The sequence below is a fragment of the Poecile atricapillus genome, chromosome 9 (genome assembly GCF_030490865.1).
Source record: "Poecile atricapillus isolate bPoeAtr1 chromosome 9, bPoeAtr1.hap1, whole genome shotgun sequence".
Lineage (NCBI taxonomy): Eukaryota > Metazoa > Chordata > Aves > Passeriformes > Paridae > Poecile > Poecile atricapillus.
In genome coordinates this window covers 8,124,550-8,149,983 of record NC_081257.1, presented here as the reverse complement: position 1 = coordinate 8,149,983, position 25,434 = coordinate 8,124,550, and the positions used below count along the sequence as shown (strand labels likewise).

The following is a 25,434-nucleotide window of genomic DNA, read 5'->3' as shown; positions in this document are numbered from 1 at the left end:
CGGCACTTACTGGGCGCTCCCGCTGAGGCGTCCGGTCCCCCCGGGGCGCGGGCGGAGCGGCCGCCGGGGGCCGCGCCCGGGGCCGCGGGGGCCGGGCCGGGCCGCGCCGCTCGGCTCCGCGCGCACCGCCGCTGCCCCCGCCCCGCCGCAGGCCGCCCCAGGCCATTGGTCAGCGCCCGCGGGGCTCGGCTCACGATTGGTCGGTGCTGCTGTCACTCATGCGCGCGGCGGCGGCGGGCCGGCGGCGCGCTCGGGAGCGGCACCGCGCGCGGCTGCTCCTTCACGGCCCTATGGCGGGACGGGAGGCGGCTGACCCCGGCCCCGGTCCCGGTTCCTGAGGCAGCCAGCTGTGCCCCCAGCCCCACTGGGGCCGGTCGGGCTCCCGGCCCCGAGCGAGCAGGTTGTGACCCCGGCCGCGCCGGGAGCCATGAGGTGAGGCGTCGCTATGCGCGCGCTCGCCTCAGAGCAGCCCCGGGCCCACTCTCGCCCCTCAGGCGAAGGGAGCCCCCGGCCGTGCTCACGGTGTTGAATGTGCGGGGAAAGCTGGGAGGCTGGAAAAGGAGCCGCCTCCGGTCCCGGCGCTGCTCATACGGCTCCTGGCTGCCCTCCCCGTGCGGCGCTGGCTCAGCCGGACACTGACAGCAGCTGGAGGGGAACTTGGACGGAGCGAGCTGCAGCCCTTGCTCAAACCTGTGAGTGGGGCAGGGCCTTTCCACAGCCACCTGTGCACGTGTGAGGCTACAGGGAGTGGGAGATGGGGCTGAAAAGGCCAAACCACTCAAGAGGAACTCCAGAGGGGAAAGGAAATCTGCTTCATACCTGTGTGCAGACTTTGTACCAAGTAGAATGCAGGGACTTCACATCAGTAGCTGGTGTCCTTTCTTCAAAGAGACAAGACAGGGAGCCACTGGAGAGGGTCCAGCAGAGGCAACAAAGGTGATGAGGGGTGTGGATTATGTGACTTATGAGGAGAGACTGTAGGAGTTGGGCCTGTTTAGTCCAGAGAAACCTGAGAGGGGATCTCATTAATGTGTATAAATATCTCAAAGGAGGTTGTCAAGAGAGTGATGTCAGCAGCAAGATGAGGGGTAATGGCCATGAAAACACAAGAAGTTTCATCTCAACATGGGGAAGAATTTACACTGAGGGTGGCAGGGCACTGGAATAGACTGCTCAGGGGGCTCAAGGGGTCTCCCTCTCTGTAGGTACGATAACCCACATGGCCATGTTCCTGTGTCACCTTCCTTGGTTGGGAAATTGTATTGGATGATCTCCAAAGGTCCTTTCTAACCCCAGTAGTTCTGTGCAAATTGTTTCAACCAATTAAAATCAATTCAACCAATTGTAGTCTTCTCTGCCTCCCTTAGAATGCTAATGGTTGTTAACATTTTATTCTTTTAGTGTTTCTCTTGAGCAGTGAACAGGGCCATGGAGTGGGAAGCTTCCCAAATAAATACTGTAGCTGACAGACTTTACATAAAAGGCAAGTTTTCATGGAAGCTGTTTGTCTCTCTTCTGAGAGTAATGCAGATGGTAAAAAGGGGATCTTTGAACTCTTAGAGCATCCACCCCTTTGCCAGGAGGTAGCAGGTAAGACAATCTAGAGAACTTTGCTGCAGGGTATTCCTTCTGCTGCTTCTCTGGGCTGTGTTTGTGCCCTCCAGCGGAGGGCAGTGAGGCCTGACTGTTCCAGGGTTTCCCTGTGCAGCAGGAGCAGGACTGTGGTGCCAGCATCTGCCAGGCTGGAGCCAAGTCAGTCTCCCCAGCTCTCCCTGCAGGAGCATTCCTAGGGGGCAGCTGCCAGCTCCTCAGGAGAGATATTTAGTTTGTGTGGTGATTTTTTGGAGAAATTGGAGTAGAGGAGGTTGTGGCCTCTCTGAGACAGTGTTGAAAACCATCCATCAATAGGGGAATGGCAAGGAGTGCTTAGGGAAACCCATAGTTGCTCCAGGGACTGTGAGTCAGAAAGGAGAGGGGCCCTCATTCCTCATGGGTCACAGCAGGAAAATGTGGTTGTTGTTGTGTTTGTCTCGCAGAGTTCCAAGTGTGATATGCAGCAGCTGTTTTGTAAAGTTTCATTTCCTTTGTCTCCTGCAGTCATCTTGTTTGGTTTTATTCCCTCTGTCTGGCTCTGCCTCTTCTCTCCTTTAAGAGACCAACTTCCCTCTAGCAGGGTTTGCCCTTTCTGGCCTTTCCATCTTTCAAGTGTTTATCTTCCCTCTAATACATTGTGAGGTTTTCTCCTTCCTCTGCTCTTAGCAGTTCAGCTCTGCCTCTGTGTCTTCTTGTTTGCCCTCTGGAGATGGTGGCAGTGTGAAAGATCCTTGATCCATGAGGTCCAGGTCTTCTGTGAGCATCCCTGCCAACCTCCTTGTGGATTATGAACAGAGAGAGGAATAAAAATAATCTAGGAGGGACTGAAGGTCTTTCTGCAGGGAAACCAGGGTGACCCACTCGTGGGGTGGAGGGCCAAGGGCTGGAGCTGAAGGTTGGTGTGTCAGTGGCTTTCTGGGACCAAGGACAGGCAGGAGAGCTGTGCCTGTGTGTGGGCAGCTCGCTTCTGCCCTGCCATGGGCACGGATTGGCCTCTGACCTCTGGAGCTGTGCTGCTCTGGGAAGAAGTGGGTTGCAGTGGCTTAGCTGGTTGGCATGAATATTTTTGGGGGGTAGTACTTTGTTACTGGTACAGTGTGAGTAATTGGTTTTGTGCTTGTGGGCTGGGATTAGGGCAAGCAGTCTGCATTCTGTCACCGGGGAACCTGTTAATTAGTAGCCTGAGGAATTCACACTCTTCTCTTGCCTTGTTTTCTTGCCTAGAAGAGCTGCAAATGCTGCCCTGTGGAGAACCCACTGACTGTGGTCAGCTGGTGCTTAGCCAGTGACTTGTGGTAGCACCAGATGAATCTCAGCACTGAGAGATCAGTAGGTGGCAACGAGGAACACTTGTGGAAGCCAGAAACTTCGGCACAATGAGATGCCTCACCCATCCACTGCTCAGGAAGTTGCTGAGCCTCCCACCTCAGCATGTACCAGGGCGAGGGACTCCAAGTAAAGGTGCTGTCCTCAGTCCAAAGCAGTTGTTTCTGAGGTGGAGCTGCGGTGCAGAACCTGGGCTCATGACTGCCACTGATACGGTCAACTATTGGCAGAAGGTGTTCGAGACAAATGGGATCCCCGAAGCACGAGAATCCAGTCAATACATCGTGTCATTTGTCCTGGGAGCAAAAACAGTTAAGTAACAGGAAAAGAATAAGGTCTGTGTGTGCTTCTCACTTTTTCATTTTGATTGAATCTCTTTCCTTTCCATCTCTTAGGGGGAGTAGAACAACTTATCCTCCCTTAGATGGCAGAGAGGGTGAGGGATGGTTTATTATTGCCAGTAGAACACTCAGGGGTCTCTTAAATGCTCTCTTTTGCAGACACTGAAGTCTAACATAAACATTCACCCTGATTTGCCTGATGAAATGATTCTTAATTTTAATTATTCTCGTGAATCCCCAAAAGTAGCAGAAGAACAGTAGTAAAGGTTTGTTTCTAAACATGCAGATGGGTTCTTCTGATCGCTCTCCATCTGGTTTCCAGCAGTACCAGGCAATTGTTAGCATCCTGTGTCACCCTGGAGGATGCCCTTGGCAGGGTGGCAGAGGGCCCTCCAGTGGCACAGGTGGGCAGGTTTTAAAGTGACTTTGTCTTCAGTTTCAGAGCCTGGATTCCAAAAGCCTTCACACTCCACTCACAGCACTGCAGCAGGAGCAAATCCAGCAGCTGAGCCACAAGCGGCTACAAAGGTAGGAGCAATCCTCTTGTACCTGTTCCTTTGGAGGGCTTTCCTTTAGCCCAAAAGCAGCCAGGAGAATGGCAGCAGAGGGAAGGCAGCTCAGATGTCAAGTAACTGTGCTCTGGTGGTCTCTCATGGTGATTTGAGTGAGAGGCACAACTTGTCCACCTGCAAGGCCATTATCCAATTGGTCAGGCCAGCCTGTACTGATGCATGGGGTTGTTCCTCCCCAGTTTATATGATTTTGTATTGCACCTTTCTGAATTTTATGAGATTCCTGTCAGCCCATTTCTCCAGAGGTCTCTCTGAAAAGTTGCACACCCATCCTGTCTGTTAACTACTCCTCACAATTAATTCTCTGTCACTGCAGGCATGCCAAGGGTGCTCTGTCCCTTAACCCAGACCATTAAGGTGTTACAGGATATTGATCCTGGGGTACTTCACTAGGAATCAGCCTTCAGCTGGGCCTTGTGCTGCTGAAATAAGCCTTCCAAGTGTGACAGTTCAGTCGGTTTCCAGCCCACCTCATTTATCCAGTCTGTACTGCATCAGCTTGTGTATGAGGATGTTATGGGAGACAGTGTCAGAACCCTAGGGAAAGTCAGGATGTGGTTTTGATGCACCAAACTGGTCATTGTGTCATGGGTGACTATCAGCTCACTCAGGAATGATTTCCCCGTTGTAAATCTGTGCTGAACACTCTCAGTCACCTTCCTGCACTTGGCATGTTTGGACACAGCCGCGAGGACTCTTTGTTCCATCACTTTCCCCAGCATCGAGGTGGGGCTGGCTGACCTGTAGTTCCCAATTCCAGTTCTTGATAACAAGCTGGGCTGTGCCAAGGGATCTCCCTCAGCGTGCACATGCACATTGCTGATGCAATTGCTGGCCCTCAGCAGGGGTTGTGCTTAGCAGTGAGGTGAGCACGGCACAGTCCCAAAGCGCTCACGCTCCTTTTGCCTGCCACAGGATGCCAGTGCAGTACGTGCTTGGAGAGTGGGACTTCCAGGACCTGACCCTGAAGATGAGACCCCCAGTATTTATTCCACGGCCTGAAACAGAGGTATGAATGTGGGGAATGTGGCAGGGGCAGGCTTGGATGTGTGAGTTACATGACATGATACAATCAGGGCACTGTTGTGGAGGCATCCTGTGTGTTGTGAGGCTGCAGTGATGGGGAAATCAGATTGCTCTACTTCTTTTATAATGATTCAAAGCTTGTGATCTGGACCCGATGCTGGTAACCTTTGCCTCCTGCCTCAGAGGGAGTGATGTTGCAAGCTGATGTATCCCATAATTACACAGGAATCAATTGCCATCGATTTAAGGATGTGGCTTTGCTTTCCTTAGTTGTGCAGTAGTAAGGACTCCTGGGAAGTTCAAAACATCTACTGCTGTATCCCAGTGGTTTAGTGCATACAGGCATCTAAATAATATCCAGTGATATGCCAATGCCAGCAGAGCCCTGCAGTAGTAGGAAAACAGTAATGGAATCCAGAGAGCTTGAGTGTCCATGTGGTGGCTGGTAGGAAGTGGCACCTACCATCTGTCTCATGGCTCTGTGGTGGTTTCTGGACAAATACAGGAATCTGAAAGGTAAGTTCTGACCTGGGCTGGAATTAAGTGTGACTGTCAGTCATAAGATTGCAAAGGACAGCCATACATGACCAAGTTAAATGTGTTCCCCAACATTCCTACTGCTATGGAGGAGCTTAAAATCTACATGGTGGCCCTGACAGTAGCCTAGCTTTCACTTTCAGCACACAGGCCATCCTAGCAAGGAAAATTTTTGTTTACTAGTCCTCAGGAGGGCTTAGGATTTGCAAAGTGGGTTTTTTGTATGTTTTTATTTTGGATTGGTTTGGGTTTTTACCTTCTGAGAATTTGTTCTCTTTTGGAACCTGTGTTAGCTTTTGGAAATGGTCTTCTTACCTTGTCCATTTTTGAGTCCCAGAAGCTTAAACTTTTTTCAGTCTAATAGTCATTTCTTCAATTGTTTGCCTGTTGTAATGTGCAAAAGTTAAACAAAAATTTAAGGATAAAGACAACCTGTGCTTCTGTCGTGCCCTTTCAGGAGAAGGGTGCTACTGGAATCCATGAGGGGGTTCCAGAGCATTTAGTGGGAATCAGCACAGCTACAGCATAGATATCCTCTCAAGTCAGAGAGGGGAAGAATATTTAGAACCAGATTCTTGGTTTGGTGTGGGGCATCAGCAGCACCCCATGGAGAATCTGCTGGGCCCTAAGTCATAGTGCTGACACTTGTTGGGCTCTCTCTGCCTGGTCTGGATTTATCACTCTGTGGTGATTGAGTTTGGAGATGGAGCTCCAAGGAATAATTTGCCAGTTGAAGCCAGTGATGGTTAACTTTGTTATTGTCAACAGTATTTCTGCTCTGGATGATTCAAAAAAGTATTTCCAACCTTCAAATCCCAGTTAGTTCATGGATGCAATGGGAGTATTGCAGTCAAGGAGAGCTTCTATCTTCTGCAAGTCAAAATATCTGCTGGTGAGGCTTCTTCTGGAGCTGTGCTCTGGTTGTCCCCATGCAGTGCCAGGCTCAAAACAAAAGCCTATTGTGTGGACTGGAAGCTGGGCTGGCCAATGCTTGAGAATGTTGTTAATTGAGCCCACATGCCTGATTTTGGTAAAAGCATCTCTGCTGGCCCAAACTGGAGTGCAATGCTGTGTTTGAAACCACTTAACATACCCTGGTGCAAAAATGGAGTGTAAACAGCTTAACCCAAACCTTGTCTCTGGCAAAACTTTATTTGTTGTATTGCTTAAATTACTATGAAGGCACATTTTCAACACATTGATTACAGAAGACCAGAAGTTTATGATAATGATTCAGGAATGGAGCTCTGTGGGCAATGGAGAGTTTGCTTGTGATGTGCTAGGGAGGTTCCTGTGACAGGAAGAGCCATGGGGACAAAATCCAGCTATTCAGCAGCCCCTTGCAGGACTGATGCTGCTTTCAGGAGTTGTGTCTAACTTGTGCACAGTCATATCCAGATCCTTTCCTTCTGCTGGAAGGAGAGGTTGGTAATCACTGACTTTGTGTGATGTGTTTGGACTGGCCTTTGTCTATGTCTTGTTTCATCAGTAATTTTTTTCATCTTTCACTGGACTTGAAAACTGCAATGGAAGTACCTGCTTTCAGAAATGTTAAAGTTCATTGCATCTGTTGCTTTCCTTTTGTTTAGACTTTGTCTGCAGTGTTATTAAAACCAGTAGTGCTGAAACTTTTCACTGGATAATTTCTGTAAATAATCCTTTTAATAATGTCCTTTAGGAATCATTGTTATCCCAGGCTCAAGTTTATCTGTGACTGCACACACAAGCCACACATTTTGTTTTTGGCTGAGAAAATGTGACTACCTAAACTGACTCGTTAGTGCAGATACACAGTCAGCTTCAAAATTTTCTTCCTGATTTTCTGTGTGTAGCTTCTGCAGGTGCTCCTGTGTGTTGATTCGAGTCAGAGAAGAAGGGGAGCCATGTTGATGGCACACATGTTGTTCTCTGGCTGCAACAGAAGGGTTATGACTCTTGCTCCCAGGGCCTTGGTAATGGCATGAAATTAAACACAGCATGACCCAAACCATGAGTATTGTTTCAAGCCTGGGGACAGAGACACATGCAGAGAGAGAAGCTCCCTTGTCTGCTTAATTCTGTCCTGTGTGAAATTTGCCCCCATGTCATCTATTTAGTTCTCTCTGGTAGCTGAGCCCTCTCCTGTTCTCTCCCTCCGGGAATATTTTTACAGCACATGTGGCTTTGTTCTTCTGTTCCATGGGAATCTGGCTGGGGAGGGGACAGGCAGCCAAAAGCAGGGAAAGAGCAGGTCCTGTTCAAGCTCTGGCCTGCTGAGAAAAGCCTTGGACTGGCTGTTGTGAGTGCTGGGTGGGTTTGTGAGGGCCTTTGGAACTCGGCATCCTCCCAGCTTTCCTCCTGTGGCACCAGAGCCAGGCTTCTGCACTGGGGAACGTTTGGACCAAAGTTATGGGGTGTGCACAATGAATTATCTTTGTTAGGTGATTATTGTAATGTCAAGGCATCCCTGTCTCTCCCTCACTATTAATGGAGGAGAAAGACCTTTTCCCAAGGCAAGTATTTTTTAACTTTTAAAATTTTAACATTTGCGAAGGCCTTGCTTTGGAAGAAATAGGACAAAGAGGAGGAGAATTCAGCCAGCCATGGATGTGTTACTCCTTTTGTGTCCAGGTGACTGCAGGCTCTCTGGGCTCACCATGGCTTTCCTTAGGGACAGTTTTGGCTCGGTCCAGGCGTCCTCCGAGGGAGGGGTGTGGGACACGCGGCACACCCGCTGCTACCCCCAGAGGGCGCTCCAGGCTCACGCTCGCTGCGTTCCTGGCGGTTCTATTCCCCGTCCGTTATCCCGGGATTTCTGGTGCTTCTGAGAAGGTTAGTTGTTCAGTGGAAACAAAAATGGCCATCTTTGTGCCTCGCAGGTATTGATCCAGGCTCCTATAGCAGATGGTGGGAGCAAAATGACAAGAGTAAAGGTGGGTGTGGAAGGGTCCCTTCTTCTCTTGATAGCAGTTAAGGACTGTTCTTAGCCAAAGCTGGATTTGGGGCCATCCTGCTTCATAATTGCTAATGGATCTGTCCCCCACTGATTTGTTTAATCCTCTTTGGAGTCTGTCGGTATCTAACCTCCCTGGCATCATGTGACAGCAAATCTTGTATTGTAGGTGTGAAAAGTGTATTCTTTGCTTCCAGTGCTGCCTGCTCATTTACACATAAAGGAAAACCTTTGGTTTTTACTGTATAACAATTAAATCATTCACTACAGCATTTGTAATTCTTAGTTATGTTTCTTTCTATTCTTTTTCCACCTGTGATTTTCAAGCTCTTTTGCTTGTTTCCAAAAATAGGTTGTTTCTTTCCCATGATAACATGCTTGAAACCTGAAGTCAATGCTGTTTACTTGCAGCTGCCTGTGGAATGGCATTCATTGTGTGGGGTGTTCTGTGAAAGCACTTGAGTCAAAGATTGGCTCAGAGAAGCCTTTCATGAAGTTTAACTTCTAGACAAACATAATCATTAACCTTTCAAGAAGGTCCAGTGCACAGAGAAGGGAGAATTTTCCCTTCCAGACCTGTATATGCAAATAAACGGATTGCAAGGTGGGCCCTTTCTTTCTCCAGAGTTTTGTGTCAAAGCAGTGACATACTTTGTTTCAATCAGTGCTGAAAGGAACACTTTGATGCAGAAATGTCCTTTCATTTCCCTAATTTCTTTACCACAGATGGATACTTCTTGGAAAGGTCTAAAGGTTACACTGTCTAGTGACTACAGTCATTAATCAAGAGTCAGGAAATGGGGTTTTTTTCACAGTTTTGCGTCTGAGCAGTTGCCTCTTCAAGGGAAAGCTGCTTCCCCTTTCTGTGTAATGGGTCTCCCAGTTAGGGAGATGAGAAGGCTAATAGTCTGTCTTGACATAGCTTAAGGTCCTTTCTTGAAATATGTGTAGACTTGTATAAGGTATCTTAAACATAAATGCAGTAGAGCATTATTTAATAAATCAATAGTTATCTGCTATCTGTCAAAATAGAGCTGTAAGCAAATGTGCTAAGGATGGAGTGTTGCTGTTGTGTCCTCACAGATCAGATTTTGCCCATGTGATAGGCAATAGTTCATCAGTGTGTTGGAGGAGAATATTTTCTGCAGGTGGGATGTGGCAGAGAGGCTGGGGAATGGAAATTATGAAGGGAGCCTGTTGTTGCTGTAGAGCAATTGGAATTTCCCTTTGTGTTAGGCACAAGGGTTTAATAGGATCATATAGGGAGAGGCAAATAAAGCAGCCTGTGCCTTGTGGCTGAGGCACTTGTGCTGCCAGAAGGGCTTGGAGAAAGATTTGGGATCACTAGTATCTGTGGGATATTGGCTGACACGAGCACCCACTTTTTGCTGCCCAGGGGGCTGATGGGATCCTTGCATGTGGGATAGGGGAGTGCCACGTGCATGTAGCAGCATTAAATAATGAGTATTGCAGTAATGGAATAGCTGCAGAACTATTATGTCCAGTTAGGTTACTGACTGCTTGAGGAAGAAGTGGAAAATTAGATTTGGAGAAAAAACAGTATGTGGATTAATAGGTTGAAAAAGTCTGCCTTGTTGGTGAAGACTGTCTAGCTCATCAAAGACAAGCTTAGGGGTAAATTATCTGGCACACACAGCAGAAATTTGAAAACTGAAGTCTCTCTGGTTTTACAGACAAGTGTATAATAAGCACTATAAATGTAGGCTAGAAGAAAAGGTGCACATCTCAACAGAGTGTAATTAAATGCTGAAACAGCGTAGCAAGAGTCTATTGCTGGCCACTTGAAAATCAGGACAGAATGTTTTCCCCAGACAGATTTCTTGTTGTTTGAAAGGAAATGATGGAAGAAACAGGTTCGTTCCTGGCTGACTGGCCAAGATGAACTGTAGTGGTAGTTTCTGCTGGCTTCCTATGCAAGAAAACAAGACTCTGCTAGTGCAGAGAAGTTACTTCCAAGCTGGTGATTTTCAGTAGAGACTAAAAAATGGAAATTTAAAGCTAAAATTTGTGCTGAAGGCAGGGAAAGCAGCAGCTGTTCTTTTAAATCATGTACAAGCTTGTTCCCCAGGTTAACTTATATAGACTTTTCTAATATGTTCTCACAGATCTCTCTGTTGTTAATGCCTGTATTTTTTGGGGGTTTTAATCTCCCTGTTGTGATTGAATGAGCCTCCTGTTTCCATGTGTTTCTTCTGAATCCTGTAGCTCATCAGCAGTGAAAGCAGGATGTAGGACTAGAACCGGAGAAAAACAAGCTCTAAAATGGCTGTGACAGATGGGACTCAAGGAGATTCCCACATGAGGGGAGAAAAATCCATTTCCTCCCCTAAATTATTCTCAAACATCCAACTAACTAGAGCTAGGGATTAGAAAGCTAGACTAGTGCATCTGTCCAGATGCTGTGTCTGCAGGGGTCAATACCTGTATCTGCAGAGAAAGAAAATACCTTTCTTCTGGAGAGGTGTGCCTGGCTAGAGCTCTGTGCTGTACACCTGAGGTATGGCCAGTGTACGGCAACTTGGATCCACTCTTGCCCTTCAGGCATGGCTAAATTTAGATGTGACAGCTGTGGTAATTTCTCTTGGGCACAAGCACATATGGGTTGTTGGTAAAGTAATTTTTGGTGCTGTCACAGCCTCTGCTCCAACAGATGAAGCAGCACGTGGCATGTGCCCTGACATCAGGAGCTGCTGCTGTGTGATCAAAGCCAAACCCCTTCCTCATTATTAGGTATGCTTTGACATGCTTGTCTGTCATTGCTGATGCCTAAAGCCACCCTTTCAGGATCAGTGGCTCTTCTGGAGTTACTCAGATTCCCATATGTTTATAGTGGGAGTTCCATGGGTTTGATCCCCACATGGGCCATTTGCTTAAGAGCTGGACTCAGTGATCCATGTGGGTCCCTTCCAGCTCAGAATATTCTGTGATTTTTCTTTTTTTTCTTTCCTACTATGTCACCAGGCAGAAGAGCCCAGGACAAAACCCCTGCCTGCCCATGAAGCAGTGGATTGGTGGCTTGGTTTTGGAAGTGGGATATGTGGCAGGGATCTGCTAGGGCCATTACCATGGAATTGGGTTTCCAGCTTGGCTTCCCGCTGTTTGTCATGTGCTGATTGGCAGCCAAGTGGGCAAACAAGGCAGGAGAGGTGATTGGGTTAATATCAGATCAGGTTCTATGAAAAGTCCTGGATTCTAAGAACAGAAGTTTCTGGAAAGCACACAAACAAGTAAAACATTCCCAAGAAGTGTAGGAGAGCAGAGAGAAGGTTACCAGGGGTTTTCTGGGTTTTTTTGCTTTCCTTCTCCAATTGACTGCCCTGGGAATTTAAAGTCTCCTGCCACCCTGGCTCTCTTACCTCTGAAACCTTGTCTTCCCTCCTTTTCCTGGGGCATGGAAAAAGGGTGCTTTTAGGGAATGCACTAGGAGTTTGTGGCTGCCACCTTTGCCTTTCCCATTCCTCACTGCCTCTTGTTTTATTTAGTTTGTCCTTGTTGATGGCAGAAACATATGATGGGTTATTCCTGGGTGCTGGGCTGTAGCAGAGGATCCCCTCAGCTTTGTCCCTGTGCTTGGCTCTGCAGCCACCTTTGAGCCCAGGAATCTCTGCTGCCTCCTCCCAGCTGTCTCAGGGCTGGAACCCAGCTGAGCCTGTGCTGGTTCTGCCTGGGCTGCAGCTCTGCAGCCTCTGTGGTTTGGGTACTGGCAGACTCTGGCCTCACACTGCTTTGTGCAGCTGCATTTCCAAGAAATGCAGTGAACCAGAGCCCTGGCCACAGGCCAGAGGTGACACCAGGAGCCTGTGAGAACAGAGAGGGTGCCGGGGGGCCTTGGGGAACTGCACTTGTGGGTGGAAGGGTGAGGCAGAGGCTCAGGGGAAGCTGGAGGTGTTCATAAAGTTTCACAATTGTTGCACTCCAAGAGAAGATGGGGTGGATGGAACCCAAATAAATGATAGTGTGAACTTAGGGTGAATCTGGCAGTGAAGCAAGATTTCCTGGAGTCACAAGGTGAGAACAGCCTGTGAGTGGTTTGGCTAAAAGACAAAAGCTTGAGAGCCTCTTGAGTGTTGGAAATTAGGTAGCATGAGAAGCAAATATTTGTGTCTCCTGTACCTGTAAGCACAGGGTAATCACAGAATGGCAGAACAGTTGGGATTGGAAGGGACCTCTGCAGATCATCCAGTCCAACCCCCTGCTAAAGCAGGGTCACCTGGAGCAGGTGACACAGGAATGTGTCCAGGTGAGTTTGGAATATCTCCAAGAGGGAGACTTCATGCCCTCCCTGGGCAGCTGTTCCAGTGCTCTGTCACCATCAATGTAAAGAACATTTTCCTCATGTTGACGTGAAACTTGTGTTTTAGTTTATGGCTGTACATAAGACTTGCTCCAAGGAAAAGCAGGGGCCACTGAATCCACTTTCCCATGTGACTTCTGTCTCTTTCTCCTGGCTATTTGAACACCTCTGCTCATCTGTCTATGGGATGAAATGTGCCTGTGAAGTCTGTATGCAGACAGTCTGACCCTGCATGCAGGTGTCAACAGCTCCATCGTGGGGCTGCCCAAACTGTGTAGGGGACCTTCCTTCCACCTTGCTGCCAATGCTAGCAGAAGTCACCAGAGGATTTTACATTTTTTCTGGTTCTGTTTGCCATTCAGTCCTTTCACTCCTTCCAAAACTAAGTTTTGCTGCAGGAAGGAGCTTCTTGCACAGACTAGAGGAGAAAAATTCTTCAAAATGTTCCATTTCTCACCCAATTATCACACTGATACCCACGTGCCTGTACACCAGGCTCCAGGATAAAAGTAGTTCTGCCAGTACCTGTAGCACTGGTTAGCAGATTTTTTTTTGTTGTAAATTGGGTTGTAACTGACAATAATGACTCATACTGTAAGCAATAATTTGAATGTTAATAACCCCACAATTGAGAGTTCATTCTACCCAGTGATTGGCATGCTGTGGGCAAATATGGAATTGGGTCATGAAGTGTTTTCTTTTATTTCCCAGGGGAATTTTTGTAATTTCATATCTCAGCCTTCAAAGCTGGTGATCAAACTGGTGGTTAAAATGGCTTTTGGTAATGTTGGCATTATATTATCAGGCGTTTGTACTCTGAATCAGTTCAGTCTGAGAAGACATGGGGTAACCTACCCAGTAAAGATCCCAGCCTTTGGCCAGTTGCTGTTGTCCCAGTTTCTCTGTGCCAGTCCAAGGCACCTCTTTTTAGCACCATCGGCCTCTTTGTTGATTTTCCCCGGTTGTGGTTCCAGTCGGATTCTTGTGCAAAGGCTGGGAATGTCTGACTTGCTGGGTGTTTCGTAGTCTTTGTATGAACACTGTTAATACTTTGCCAGAAACACTTCATGTCCCAAGATGAGATTTGAAAGGGGCTCTGCCGTGTTCTGCAAAGTGCTGTAATTTATCAATTTCCAGTGGTGATATTTTGGAGGTGATGGTGTGATTGGAGAAGCACAGATTTTGGCTGGATCATTTGCTAGAAATGAAAAATACTGAGAAGAATCTGAAAAATACAGTTGCAAAACAATTTTTGATAATTTAATCATTCCTGAAACCTAGTGGCAGTGGGAGTGGGATGACTGGACATACTCTGTGTCATGGTTGCTGGATTTTCCTGATTCTTTGCCAGTTAGAATAAATGTTCTTCTTTGCTTGTCAATCAGGTTGAAAATAATCATTCAGCCTTTTATTGTAGGGAAGTACTAAGGTCTGGAAATTATGTTATTCCTTTAGGTTGTCCCATTATTTTTTATGTCTTTTACTTTTGTACTATTATGGTAAATGTGCATTATGAGAAAACCAGCCTTTGCTTCAGTAAGAGTTGTAATGAAATAACCAAGACAATAAGGCAAGGCAGTCAGAAAGCAGGATACAAAGCCTAAGTAATATCAACATCCCATTTTATTTATATTTTATGTGGTAAAACCTGAAATAGGTCATGTTTAAATGGGAGCTTTGGCAAGCACACTAAAATGCTTTCACTGTGGAATGTATAAAGTAGGCATTCCATTAAAACCCATCAAGCTTGAAATTACTAATGATAAACCTTAAGGAAGTTAATAAATGGTTAGAATAGTTCTAGTGTATGGAAGTCACATTTGGACATTTGTAATCAGTAACTTGTGCTACTCTGGGAACAGATGGTTCTGACTTACTGTGGAGATTTCCAGGAAATGTTTTAAGTGTCCAGAAATGGCTGGTATTTAAAGAAGTGATTAAATAGCCAAGCAAAAGTTTTTGTGTGCCTTTTCTTCAGTGGTCTTGGAATCCTCAGCAGCTCACCTGCTTGGCCAAAGCAGCTGCGGTTGCAGTCTCTGGCTGCAGTGCCCAAGTGTTTTCAGGCTGATTCATCTGGAGCTTGTTTGAATGGCCAAAGCCACTTCTTACAGAAGTGGGTAGCTAAGGTGTTTATTTTTCCCTGATGCTGTCTGAATCCTGTAATAGTTTCCTCCAGATTGGGAGCCTGTGAGAGTGTTTTCATCCATAATTATCTAGGAAAGGAATCCCAGAGCAGCAGTGAGGAATTTGTGATTTTGGAGGCTGTTAGCAAAACTCCCATGCAAGGGCAATGCCAGTAATGACACTGTGACCAGGGCAGGGCATTGTGATGTGGCTCTTCATCCCTGGCTGAGTATATTTAGATATCAGTCCCCAACCTTGCCTGCTCCAGGGATGGTTCATCGAAGCTCATCTAACTGAACACTTCATTTTTATACTTGCTTGCATCTCCCTTCCCACTTACTGCACATTGGAGTGGCCTGTCATGAAGGATGACCAGCAGCTATGAATCTCGTCAGAAATACTGCAGCTTTGCACAAGGCATCTCTTATGCTGCAGTACAATTTGGGTGAGAGGTCCAAGGAAAGGCTTCTGCCCTTATGCACAAGCCTGTCAAGTTCAGACTCCTGATAAAAGCCATTGTAAAGTAAAATAGAAGCTGTTCTGCCTGCCAGAACTTGTTAATTTTAAATATTCCATCTTATGCTAGTTTTTTTTTTTTTTGTACATTTTGTTAAACCTTCTGGATTTACAGGTGAGATCCAAGAGCAGCCCTCTCAAGTGGAGAATCCTAGCCAGGCTGGGAACACCGAGGGCAGTAAGGCCTGTGTGTGCTGTTGTGCCCTGAAAGCACAAGGATGGGAGGGAGCTGAGAGCATCTGCTGAGCTGCTGATGCACTCAAGGTGTTCATAAGGTTTCCATCTTACGGTTTTCTCCAGTGAATAATACAGGAAGTTCATGCTGCAGTCAGAGGGACGCACGTGTATGCTTGCTCTTGTATCTCATTTTCACAAACCTTAGAAATCTTTGAGACCTCTCCTGCTGTGTTGGATTTTATATAACATGGCAAAGAGATTTAAAAAAATAAGAGTGACATGAGGGAGGAGGCAGAAATGGCAGAACTGCATACAGATCCCGGAGCATGGATGAAAATCTTTTCCATGTGACTTTATAGCAACAAAACATAGTAGGAGATACATGCAGGGGGCTGCTCATTTGGATCATTTAGTAACTCACTGCCTTGACTTTTCATCTGCAAGCTGGATTACTGGTTTAGATGCTATTAGGAGCTGTGCAACTGCCTCCTGGTCACCTACCTACTGAGACTGTATAGAAATCTTGAGTTTTGAAGCTTCTAAATTCTGAAAGCAAAAATTTTGGAGTAAGTGGTGTTGCAGAAGATAATGTGCTCCAGCTACCTGGTTATTGTTTTTTTTCCCAACAGTGCTAGAAGATTTCAGAGGATCTGTGGGAGATTGTATCCTAAGGATTTGGTTACTAATCAAAGCACCCTGTGGGGCAGATGGAGCTGAAGTGACTTCTGGCATCTCAGTTCCATTACTACCATCTGTGCTTTTAAAATTAGCAATAAAAATACATTTTATTTGGTACAGAGTCAAGAAATTTAAACTCCAGTCCTCAGATCATAAAGGTGTGAGTCAAAACAGCTCTCTTAGTAATTTTGTTTGTTTGTTTTCTTAGGATCTTGTCTCTTTAATTGTGGAGGAAGAATTTCAGAAATGTGAGAACTCAGCCCTCTGTTTCCCAGTTCCTGTTCCTCGTCCTGTGATCCTGGAAATTGGCTGTGGCTCTGGAGCAATTGCTCTGAGTCTGCTCTGTAAACTGCCACAGGTGAGCTCCCTTCAGTGCTCCTGGTGCAATAGATGCCTGTGTCAGGGGACAATCCCACTCTGCTCATCTTCACTGAGATGTCACAAACTTCTCTGATGGAACTTTGGCAGCTCAGGTCTCTGACAGGCTCTGTAAGTTTCTAGTGCATAGAGGGATATTTGGGAATTGCTCCCTCTCCCCATCTGTCTGCAGGAATAGCAGAGACAATCGGAATGAAAGAGGTGAATCTGCTCATTCTTGAGCTGCTGCAGCTCACAAATAATCGCCTTACCTTGAAGCATTGGTGGGTGTTGATTTAAGATACTAACCTGGGCTGAGGACAGGAGGGACTGAGGCATGGGCACACACACTATTAGTTGAATTTATGGGGCAGTCATCTCTAAAAACCACCTTGCTGTGAATCAAAAGTTTTTGTCTCTAGGAAACTGAAGACTAAATGATACAGGAAAGGGATTAGCATAGCAGTGTCAGTACTTGGGATCAAAAAGACAAACAAATCTCACTGCCACAACTTCCAAACCATGCTTTTGTGGTCTTTTGTTCCCTAGTTACAACCCACAGCTTCTGAACAGAGTCAAAAGAGCAGGAAGAGGACTGAGATCTGGGTGACCAAAGCCCTTCTTGACCCTGATTCTTGTGGTGTGTAACATCTTTATGGAGATACTCTTGGTCAAGAAAATGAGAAATGAATTCGAGATCTCATTGCATGTGATCAAGGGAAAAGTATTTGCCTCTCCTCAGAACTGAAGACCAGCCAGGTCCTTCTCAGTAATGAGAATTGCTGTGGCCAGCCCCTTCTCTTGTAGAAGTATGAGCCCTGCTGTGTAAGAATTAGAGGTTGATGCCTCTACTGGAAGGGGTTTTCCTCCTCCCAGTGACCTGAGAAGGTTAATAATTGAGCTTCATGACTTCAGAGTATAATGGCTCTGATTTCCTGAGCTAGGAGAAGAGCTTCATGCTCTTTTCCTTGCTTGTTAACTCAAATAGCTGTGTCAGTCTGTCTCTGTAACTCATAACAGTTCTTTCCCAGCCCAAACTGCTGTGTCCAGGGAAATAAGGAGCCTTGACTGATTAGAATTAGTGGTAGCCACACTCTGGATAATCTCCTTAGTGTTTGAGGCAGAATTGGCACTAAGGTACTGAGAAAACAGCAGCAACTTTTCATTTATGGTCACAGCTATGTTCCTTACCTTAAGGGTGAGCTTCATGTTTGTGGGTGCTGGTCTGGCAGCATGAAATGAATCCCCTTAGGAGTGGTGGCAAATCACACCATGATCTCCAAATGCAAAGCACTTTCTTCAAGCATGTGTCCTCTGTGTAAATGCTTACCAACATCTGGGCTTAAAAAAGCATGGAGTGTTAGGCCTTTGTCTGTGGTTTTTCCCAAGGTGGACTTGAAGGTCAAACAAATCTCTCTTTGTGGAGCCCTGTCTCTTACCATTATGCTGGAGAGCTGTCAAATACTCAACACACAGTCAAGTACATGCAGTCAATACAGGCAGTGAATCTGGTGTAAGGACTGCAGTGGAGTAACTGGGTAAAAGTTGTCTGCATAACAGATGGAAAATGCCAGAATCTGTGTCCAAGAGGTTGTGTAGTGTCGGGAGGGATCCTGTTTGTGCTAGGGAGGATAAGTCCCAACATGACCTTCCTGCAGTCTGTGCCTAACCCAGACTAGCCAGGGTTGAGTCTCACCCTGCCAGGAGCAGTGAGGGATCATGTGAGGTGGGTCACTGTAGCTCTGTTGTTGTCTGTTCTGGTGGGCTGCTGGCTGTGCCACAGAGAGCCTTCAGTCACCTTAGTGCCTTACACACATCACTCATGATCCCAGCTATGCCCTGCATGCATTCCTCAGGAGCTGTTCCTTTCAGGAGCCAAGAGTGAGCAGTCTCTCGTCAATTTTGATCTTGCATATTTGGCAGAGCATGTCTGCTCGGGAATCTTGATGTTATAACACCTGCTTGGTGTTATGTGGGATTTGTTGTTTTTTTCTGTTCCAGAGCAGAGTCATAGCCATGGATAAAGAGGAGGCTGCCGTGGATCTCACTAGAGAGAATGCACATAGGTACAAGACCACATATTACTCATTTCTTTTGTAAATTTTTGCAAGAGTCCTCAATACTTGTACATGTGGTTCATGTTTATCAGCAGCGGAAACCAGAAAATGTTTAGTTGTTGAACTCCTAAAGTGTATAATAATTCAGAAAAAAAAAAGCTTATCTTTACCACAGTGTGCTTCTTTGCCTTGTGAATGTGCTTTGCAAAGACAGCAGCCTAAATAAAGCAGTGGTGCCCACATGTTGTTCATCAAGGGTTTTCAAAGTGTTTTTTGGTAACTACTCTTATCCCTGTCTATGAACTCAGGAAGCTGAGGACTAAAGTAGGAATGTTTATGTCACTTAGGAGGTTCAGGACAAGTGTATCCTGAGCCTTTCTCTCTCTGGATCCCTCAATCATTATTGATATGCTTGTTTCTGTCCTTGCTCCTCCAGAAATGCTTGCACAGTCAGGTAGCACTTTTCTTTTGATGTGCTCAGTGGTGTTCCTCAGCATTTTCCCTGCAGTTGTAGTTTGGTGGGAATGGTTCTGCTGGATTCTGTGCAGTTCAGACACCTATGCTGTGGCAGGATGGATGTTCAGAGCTGCTGGCTCAAACACCTTGTGCTGAAGTTAGAGAGATATGTCAGATTGTCATTGTCCTTCCCAGTGGCTCCACTTCCTCAGCTGGTTCTTCTGTCAGGTTGTTCTGGACCGTCCCTACCACAGGGAACCCCAGAGCTGGAATCCCAGCATGCTTCTGCATCTCTGCAGGCTTTGTCAAATGAGCTCCAGATTGCATGCACATTCTCAATAAGTGCTGGGCCCTAGGCATTCATTAGAGCCATCTCAGAAAGAATTCCTGTTGCTATTTCTCATGGAGTCCAGTACAACTGTGAGTCTCAAGAGGTGCTTATTAGCTGGGATTTCTGTCCACAGATCCAAATACCTCTCTTTTCCCAAGCTGCTGCCGGCACTGGGGAGGCCGCTTCTGGTGCTGGCTACACTGGGCTGCATTTCTTCACTTCTTGCAAGTCTTAGCTTGTGTGTGAGTCTGAAGAGCTGAGTAGGAACAAGCCCTTCCCAAACTGGTCACCTCACTGTTACCCTTTGCCTCTTAGCCCAGTTACAGGGAATGGGGAGCAGAGGTCTCCTCCTAATGTGTCAGTGTCAAACCAAATTCTGTTGCAATTTTTCATAGATATAATAAAAGCTGGCCAGATCTTTGTCTCCTTGATAAACTAACTCTGATCTCTGGGGAAAATTGTTTTGCTTATTAACATTGCTTGTTGGCTCCGAAGTGGATGAGGGAGTATAAATGCCATGTCAGGGAGCTTCATATTTCTCCATAGATATTTTCATTGCATCTTTGTGATCTTGTCCCTGGCATGTTGCCCTGTAGCTCTTGGGAGAGAAGCCAGCACGATAAGCTCTGTTACTGCTTGACTGAACCCAGCTTAGATCTTGCCTGCTTTTCAGAGCTCCCTTATCCCAGCTGTGTTCAATAAATGCTTAGATGAGCCTTAGTGAATCAATCCCAGTGCCAGGTCCATCTGGGCACATGGCACACAGTGCAGGAATCCCTCCCTTTCCTGATGCCTGTGTATCCTGATAGGGAAGGACCACAGGCCCTCAGCAGAGGGAGTAGAACTTGGGGTGTAAAGGCCACTGGTGGGAGGAGAGAACATGCTGGGAAGATCTTGGCAGTTGTGCATATATGTGTATCAGATAAGAGGTACAATGTTTAATGATCTGTTTGTAGAATGTACTGTTCATGAACACAAATACACCTCCTAATCTTTCTACTTTCTGTTCTTGCATCTGGAATTTTACAGGCTGCAACTCCAAGAAAGGATTCACATCATCCACCAAGATGTTTCGCACAGTAACTCTTTTCACTGTTATAATCCCCTTTGTCTTTTTGCCTTTTTGTCTTTGATGGGTGGAGGGAGGCACGAGAGACAGCCAAGGGACCACTCTGGGATACGTGCAACATGAGGTTAACAGAGAAAAAGGTCAGTAAGAAGTGAGCCAGTGAAGCTTTTCCCTGCAGAGATTTCCAGGGCAGATGATCAGCTGACAGAAGTCCCTGATAATATCAGAAAGTGAATTGTTCCTAGGTTTAGATGTCCCAAGGTTGCATCTGAGCTGGGAGTCCAGGTGCTCTTTACTTTTGCTGGGGAGAGATAAATATATAGAGTGTAATTCTTTCCATGCTGACACAGAGGCTTTAGATAAACATGTACATGTTTTTCTCTCCATTGATGTTAGAAGGAGCCCACATATTTAGCTTAGATTAAATGCCCAACCTTATTCACCTGAATTTAGGTTAGTTGAACTAGGAAAGGATGCTTTTCTTCCCCAGAGCCAGCTGAAACCAGTTAAAACTAACATTTGGTGGGGCCTATGCAGTTAACAGCTGTGGAGCCAGGAGCTGCAGCACTGTGGGCTCATTAGCACACCTTTCTGACACTTTTGACACTCTGCTACCTCTTAGAGCTGAAAGCCCTGTGCCAAGAGGCTGCCTGAGGACAATGCCATGCTCACATGGTTCCATGAGGTCTGATTCAGGGCTGGCCTGTGACAGACAGCAGCAGGAGTGTAGCTCTGCAGAAGAGCAGCCCATTGTTGTTTTTGCTGAGGGGCCCTGGCTCTGCAGCTTGTTGAAGGTCCTGCTGCAGCTCTGTAAGAGGGAGGATGTTCATCTGAACAGCCAGTCTGAGCTCCCACTTAGGTCTTTGTGGGCTCTCTGAGTTCTGGTTGTTGCTTTAGATCCAGGTGGGCAATGAACTCCAGGGCATCAAGCTCCTGTGCTTTTTAGCATGTTTTGTTAAGCAGGCTCTTATGAAAAATGATACTTTGCCTGTGCTTTCCTTTGCATCACTCTTGCACTCCTGGGACAGGGAACAAGGCATGCTATTGGAGAAAGAAATAGGATAAAATTTTATTATCACAAAGCAGAACCAAACACATTTACATGTGCCTGGAGACAGTTCCCTGGGGAGGGTCTCAACACTGAGCTTATAGGGAAGATGCTGTGGCTGAGAGCTGCTTGTGATTCTTTTTCTTTTCTAGGTTCTGCCAAACAGCTGCTGCTCTGGGGCCCCATAGATGTCATAGTCAGTAACCCCCCATATGTTTTCCATGAAGACATGGCTTCCTTGGATGCAGAAATCCTCCGGTAATCAGACAAAGAGATTTTTCCTCTCCTATTCCTTGAAGCAAGATTTTCTGTCTGCTTCCTTGTACTACACAGAATTGCACAAAAAACATGCAAATGTAATATACACCTGCAAAATACAGGTGTGTTTATTTGGGATATAATAATGCAGGCTTGCTTTGATACTGCTTGCAGGCCTGAAGCAACATGGAAGTGTTTTAAAGATTTATTAAAATGGAAAAAGCACACAGTTTGAAATTAGCAAGTTCCCAATCCAAAACTCATTGTCATGCATGTGATGAGAAAGTCCTGCCCCCACCTCTGTACGAGATGTGTACCAGAGCAGGTTCTGACAGCTGAGCTTTCTGCATCCCAGCTGGCTCTGCTGGGTTAGCCACAGCCTGAGCTGATGTTTGGCATGGATCAGTCAAGCCCTTGCTGTACAACACCCTTGCACCCTGGCCAGCTTAGAGAGAGCAGACCTGTGTGTTTGAACTATGAGATCCCAGCTACAATTGGCTCCTAATTTTCAGAAATGCTTCAGGAGATATTTTCTGCTTGTGCTAAATGTGGGGTTTCTCAGCTCAGTGGTAGCTGCCTTCTCCCTCCCTTTATTTCCCATAGAAGAGGTGAGTGCTGTCTGTCACCTGCTCTGGGACCACTGGAGTTCAGGTGTGTCAGGTGCACCTTTCTTTGTGGGGTCATGCATTCTCAAGGGCCACAGGAATTGCTGTCAAATGCCTTTTTCTTACACTCCAGCTATGAGGACCTTGGTGCCCTGGATGGGGGAGATGATGGCATGAGAGTCATTAAAACAATTCTGTCTTTGGCTCCTTCTCTTCTGAAAGTTTCTGGGTAAGTACTACCCTCTTTTGAATTTCATGTATTTTATCCATCCACTTCTGTAAATTCTGTGTTTCCCTGTAGGAAAACAAATCAGAGGGAAAGTAGTTGCCAAATTGTCCCCTCATTGCCCCAGTTAATAACAGCAGTTTTTAAAATGTCATGTGTAAGCAAAATTAGCTTGAAAATGGTTAATAAAGTGGTATGAACCCTTTCTTTGGTTGTTGGTGGTGTTTCCTGGTCATTAGTGAAGTGAGAATCTTTGAAGGTCAAAGCAGCAACAAAAAGAAAATGGAAGTGAGTAACCAAGAAAGAGAATGCAGAAAGCAGGGGAGCTTTCTAACGTGAGTAACTGATGGAAGGAGAAGCAATGGAGATCTCTTTGAGGGTGGATGTAGATCTCCTCTTCCCTCCCACCCTTTAATTAGGGGAAACCTTTTTGTTGTACCAGTATACAACGCTGAATATCCCAGGAGAAAGAAGATCAGTCAGGGATAGCTTCTTAAATGTTAAATTTCTCCATGATTAATATTCAAAAGTGATTGTTCCTATTCTCTGTCATGTGGGATCCATTTTGAATGTCAACATGCTGATACCCCAAAGTCTGAGTGTACTGTTCACGTGCCAGGGCATTCACACATCCTGTTGAATATTCCTGACATTTGGCCACCATAAGAGAGGTCATTGAAAATCCGCTATTTGAGAAGAATGGGAATATTGAGAGGCATAGTGCATGCAGAATTCATTCCTTGTGCTTTGCATGACCACAAGAGCAGAAGATGCTCCTCATAATTTCCCAGCATTAGAGACCGGTCCTGTGGGGTTGTTTGTTAAAATTATTTATTTTCCTTCTCTTTTTGCTTGTTTAATAAGGTGGAACCCTCATTGAGAAGTGGAAGTTTTTTAAGGTCAGAAATGAGATCCACACCCAGCTTGTAGTTAGCTGGTGAATTTGTAGGGAGTATTCAGTGTGGGATGTTTTAAGAGTTCTCAGGAGAGCGCTTGATGGTTTGGCCTGTGTCCTTTGCCTGCTAAATGTGTCTCTTGCTATGTCCCAGGCCATAACCAGCTCCATCACTCCCTGTGCCTGTGAGCTGGGGTGGTTCTGCTTTCACAGGAGGGGATGTGGAGAATAAGCCAGTGTCATAAAGGCTGGCAGAGATGGAAATAGCCCTGCAGTGTCCAGGCCTGGTCCTGGTGCCCTAACTGAGCTTATTTGATCACTTCTGTGTAGGCGTGAATGCTGGTGTTGTTTTCATAACTGATTTATGGAGACATTTACTGTGGAAGAACGTGTGTTCTGACTTGTACTTCATGTCTCTCACTGCTTATACACAGAGAGACTTCAGGCTGCCAGTGCTCAGTGTTCCTGCAGCATAAAAGCTGCCTTCTGCCCTTAAACCTTTGGAGGTTTCAGAAACACTGCTGGTGGTACCTGTGGATGGGCTTCAGAAGGGCTCATTACATCTCGATACAAGGCTTTAACTGCTCACAGAGTACCATGAGAATTCCTCCCAGGATCAACACTTTATCCCCTGAAGGAGGCAGCTGGGATCTGCATCTTAAATGGACTGCTATGATCTGGTTTAGAGTTGTTGGACTGCACTGTGTTTACTGACCTTTTCATTTCCTGCAGTGGTCAGAGTCATACAGAAAGAAAGATCTTAATTTTTATCAGTTTAGCAACCCAATGCATCTCCCCATTTCTACTCCCAAATGTGTCTTTTCAGGGGCGTGTTTCTGGAAGTTGATCCCAGGCATCCAAATATGGTGGAGCGCTGGCTACAGGCACACCCAGAGTTACTGCTCACTCTCCATGCCATTCACAAGGACTTTTGTGGCAAGTAAGTCCTTCTTTGCCTTCATGTTTTTGGGGGTTTTGTGTCCTGTGTTCCTGCACCTCTGTGTATTGAGTGAGCCCAGAGCAGCTTCACAGCTGAAGCCAGTCTGACAAAATAGGGGCTCCCTGATAGTATCTCAGCCTTCTGGTATCCTGAGACAGGATAGTCTTTGGCAGTTGATGCAAGTGTTTGAGCCAGAAATTCTGACAGGTGAGCATTCTGATGGGGTGACTGGCTCTGGTGGGGTTATTGCCATTGGAAAATTACTGCTTTTATAGGGTGGAGATAGAGGCACATTGTCCTTAGTGAGACTTAAAGCTCTGGTCTTTCTTTTTCCCACAGGCCTAGGTTTCTGCACATCCAGAAACAAAGCAGCTGACAACTGTGTCAGACATAACTCTCCTTGCAAGGATGCTTTTTGCTCTTGAGCCCAGCTGAACAGCTTGTTGAAAACTCCTTCTGCCTTGTGAAAGGAATCTCCATTCCCCAGTGTTGGACTCTCCATGCAGTGATAGACCCCTCATTTCCTGACACAGACCTCATCCAGAGATGCAGAAGTTCAGCTGAGCATGTGGAAGTGTTTCACCTTCCTCAGGGAACTGCATGAAACATTTCAGTCTGCTCTGCTAAAATGACTCAGTCATCTCAGGACCCAAGACAGAAGAGTTCACAGCTCCAGATTAAAAATACAACTTCTCAACATGCCAAATCATCCATTTGGCCTAGAAAGAATTGAATTATATGTTTTTAAATTTGCCTTGAGATACGTTTATATGGAATGTGATCAGATGGGATGATGATAAACCCAAACCCTGGCTTATACTGGCACATGGATATGCAGGTATAACAGGACATAACTGTTGTGCACATTTCAAATGCTGTTCAGTTCCAGGATCCTGATGCTCCAATAGCAAAGCAGCTTTTGTTTTCCAATCCTGCTGACTGATTGTCTCTGAAGGATCAGTTCACATGTTACAGCACCTGAATTTACAGCCCTTGACACTTGGTGGATGCTGCCAGAAACACCCAGAGCATTTTAATAAAGACAATGCTTCAGA

General features: G+C 46.2%; 2 protein-coding genes across 8 annotated transcripts in view; one reads left to right on the top strand and one right to left on the bottom strand.

The window, feature by feature from the left end:
• The window catches only part of C9H3orf18 (chromosome 9 C3orf18 homolog), a 10,685-nt gene extending 10,577 nt beyond the window's left edge, over window positions 1-108 (bottom strand). Inside the window, exon 1 of the mRNA XM_058844734.1 lies at window positions 11-108. The gene's annotated coding sequence lies outside the window, so the exon portion shown is untranslated. The remainder of the gene's footprint in view (window positions 1-10) is intronic.
• The window catches only part of HEMK1 (HemK methyltransferase family member 1), a 26,181-nt gene extending 747 nt beyond the window's left edge, over window positions 1-25,434 (top strand). Inside the window, exons 1-11 of one of the 7 annotated variants that reach the window (XM_058844727.1) lie at window positions 263-432; window positions 2,818-3,230; window positions 3,697-3,788; window positions 4,748-4,841; window positions 16,346-16,495; window positions 18,496-18,560; window positions 20,368-20,417; window positions 21,608-21,713; window positions 22,452-22,547; window positions 24,266-24,379; window positions 24,719-25,434. In XM_058844727.1, coding sequence (XP_058700710.1) covers window positions 2,970-3,230; window positions 3,697-3,788; window positions 4,748-4,841; window positions 16,346-16,495; window positions 18,496-18,560; window positions 20,368-20,417; window positions 21,608-21,713; window positions 22,452-22,547; window positions 24,266-24,379; window positions 24,719-24,755 — 1,065 coding nt within the window. In that variant the 5' untranslated portion in view covers window positions 263-432; window positions 2,818-2,969 and the 3' untranslated portion in view covers window positions 24,756-25,434. Of the gene's footprint in view, window positions 1-262; window positions 693-822; window positions 937-2,395; window positions 2,489-2,817; window positions 3,231-3,696; window positions 3,789-4,747; window positions 4,842-16,345; window positions 16,496-18,495; window positions 18,561-20,367; window positions 20,418-21,607; window positions 21,714-22,451; window positions 22,548-24,265; window positions 24,380-24,718 lie in introns of those variants that run through there. The other 6 variants (XM_058844728.1, XM_058844726.1, XM_058844732.1 and 3 more) reach the window with 6 other exon arrangements.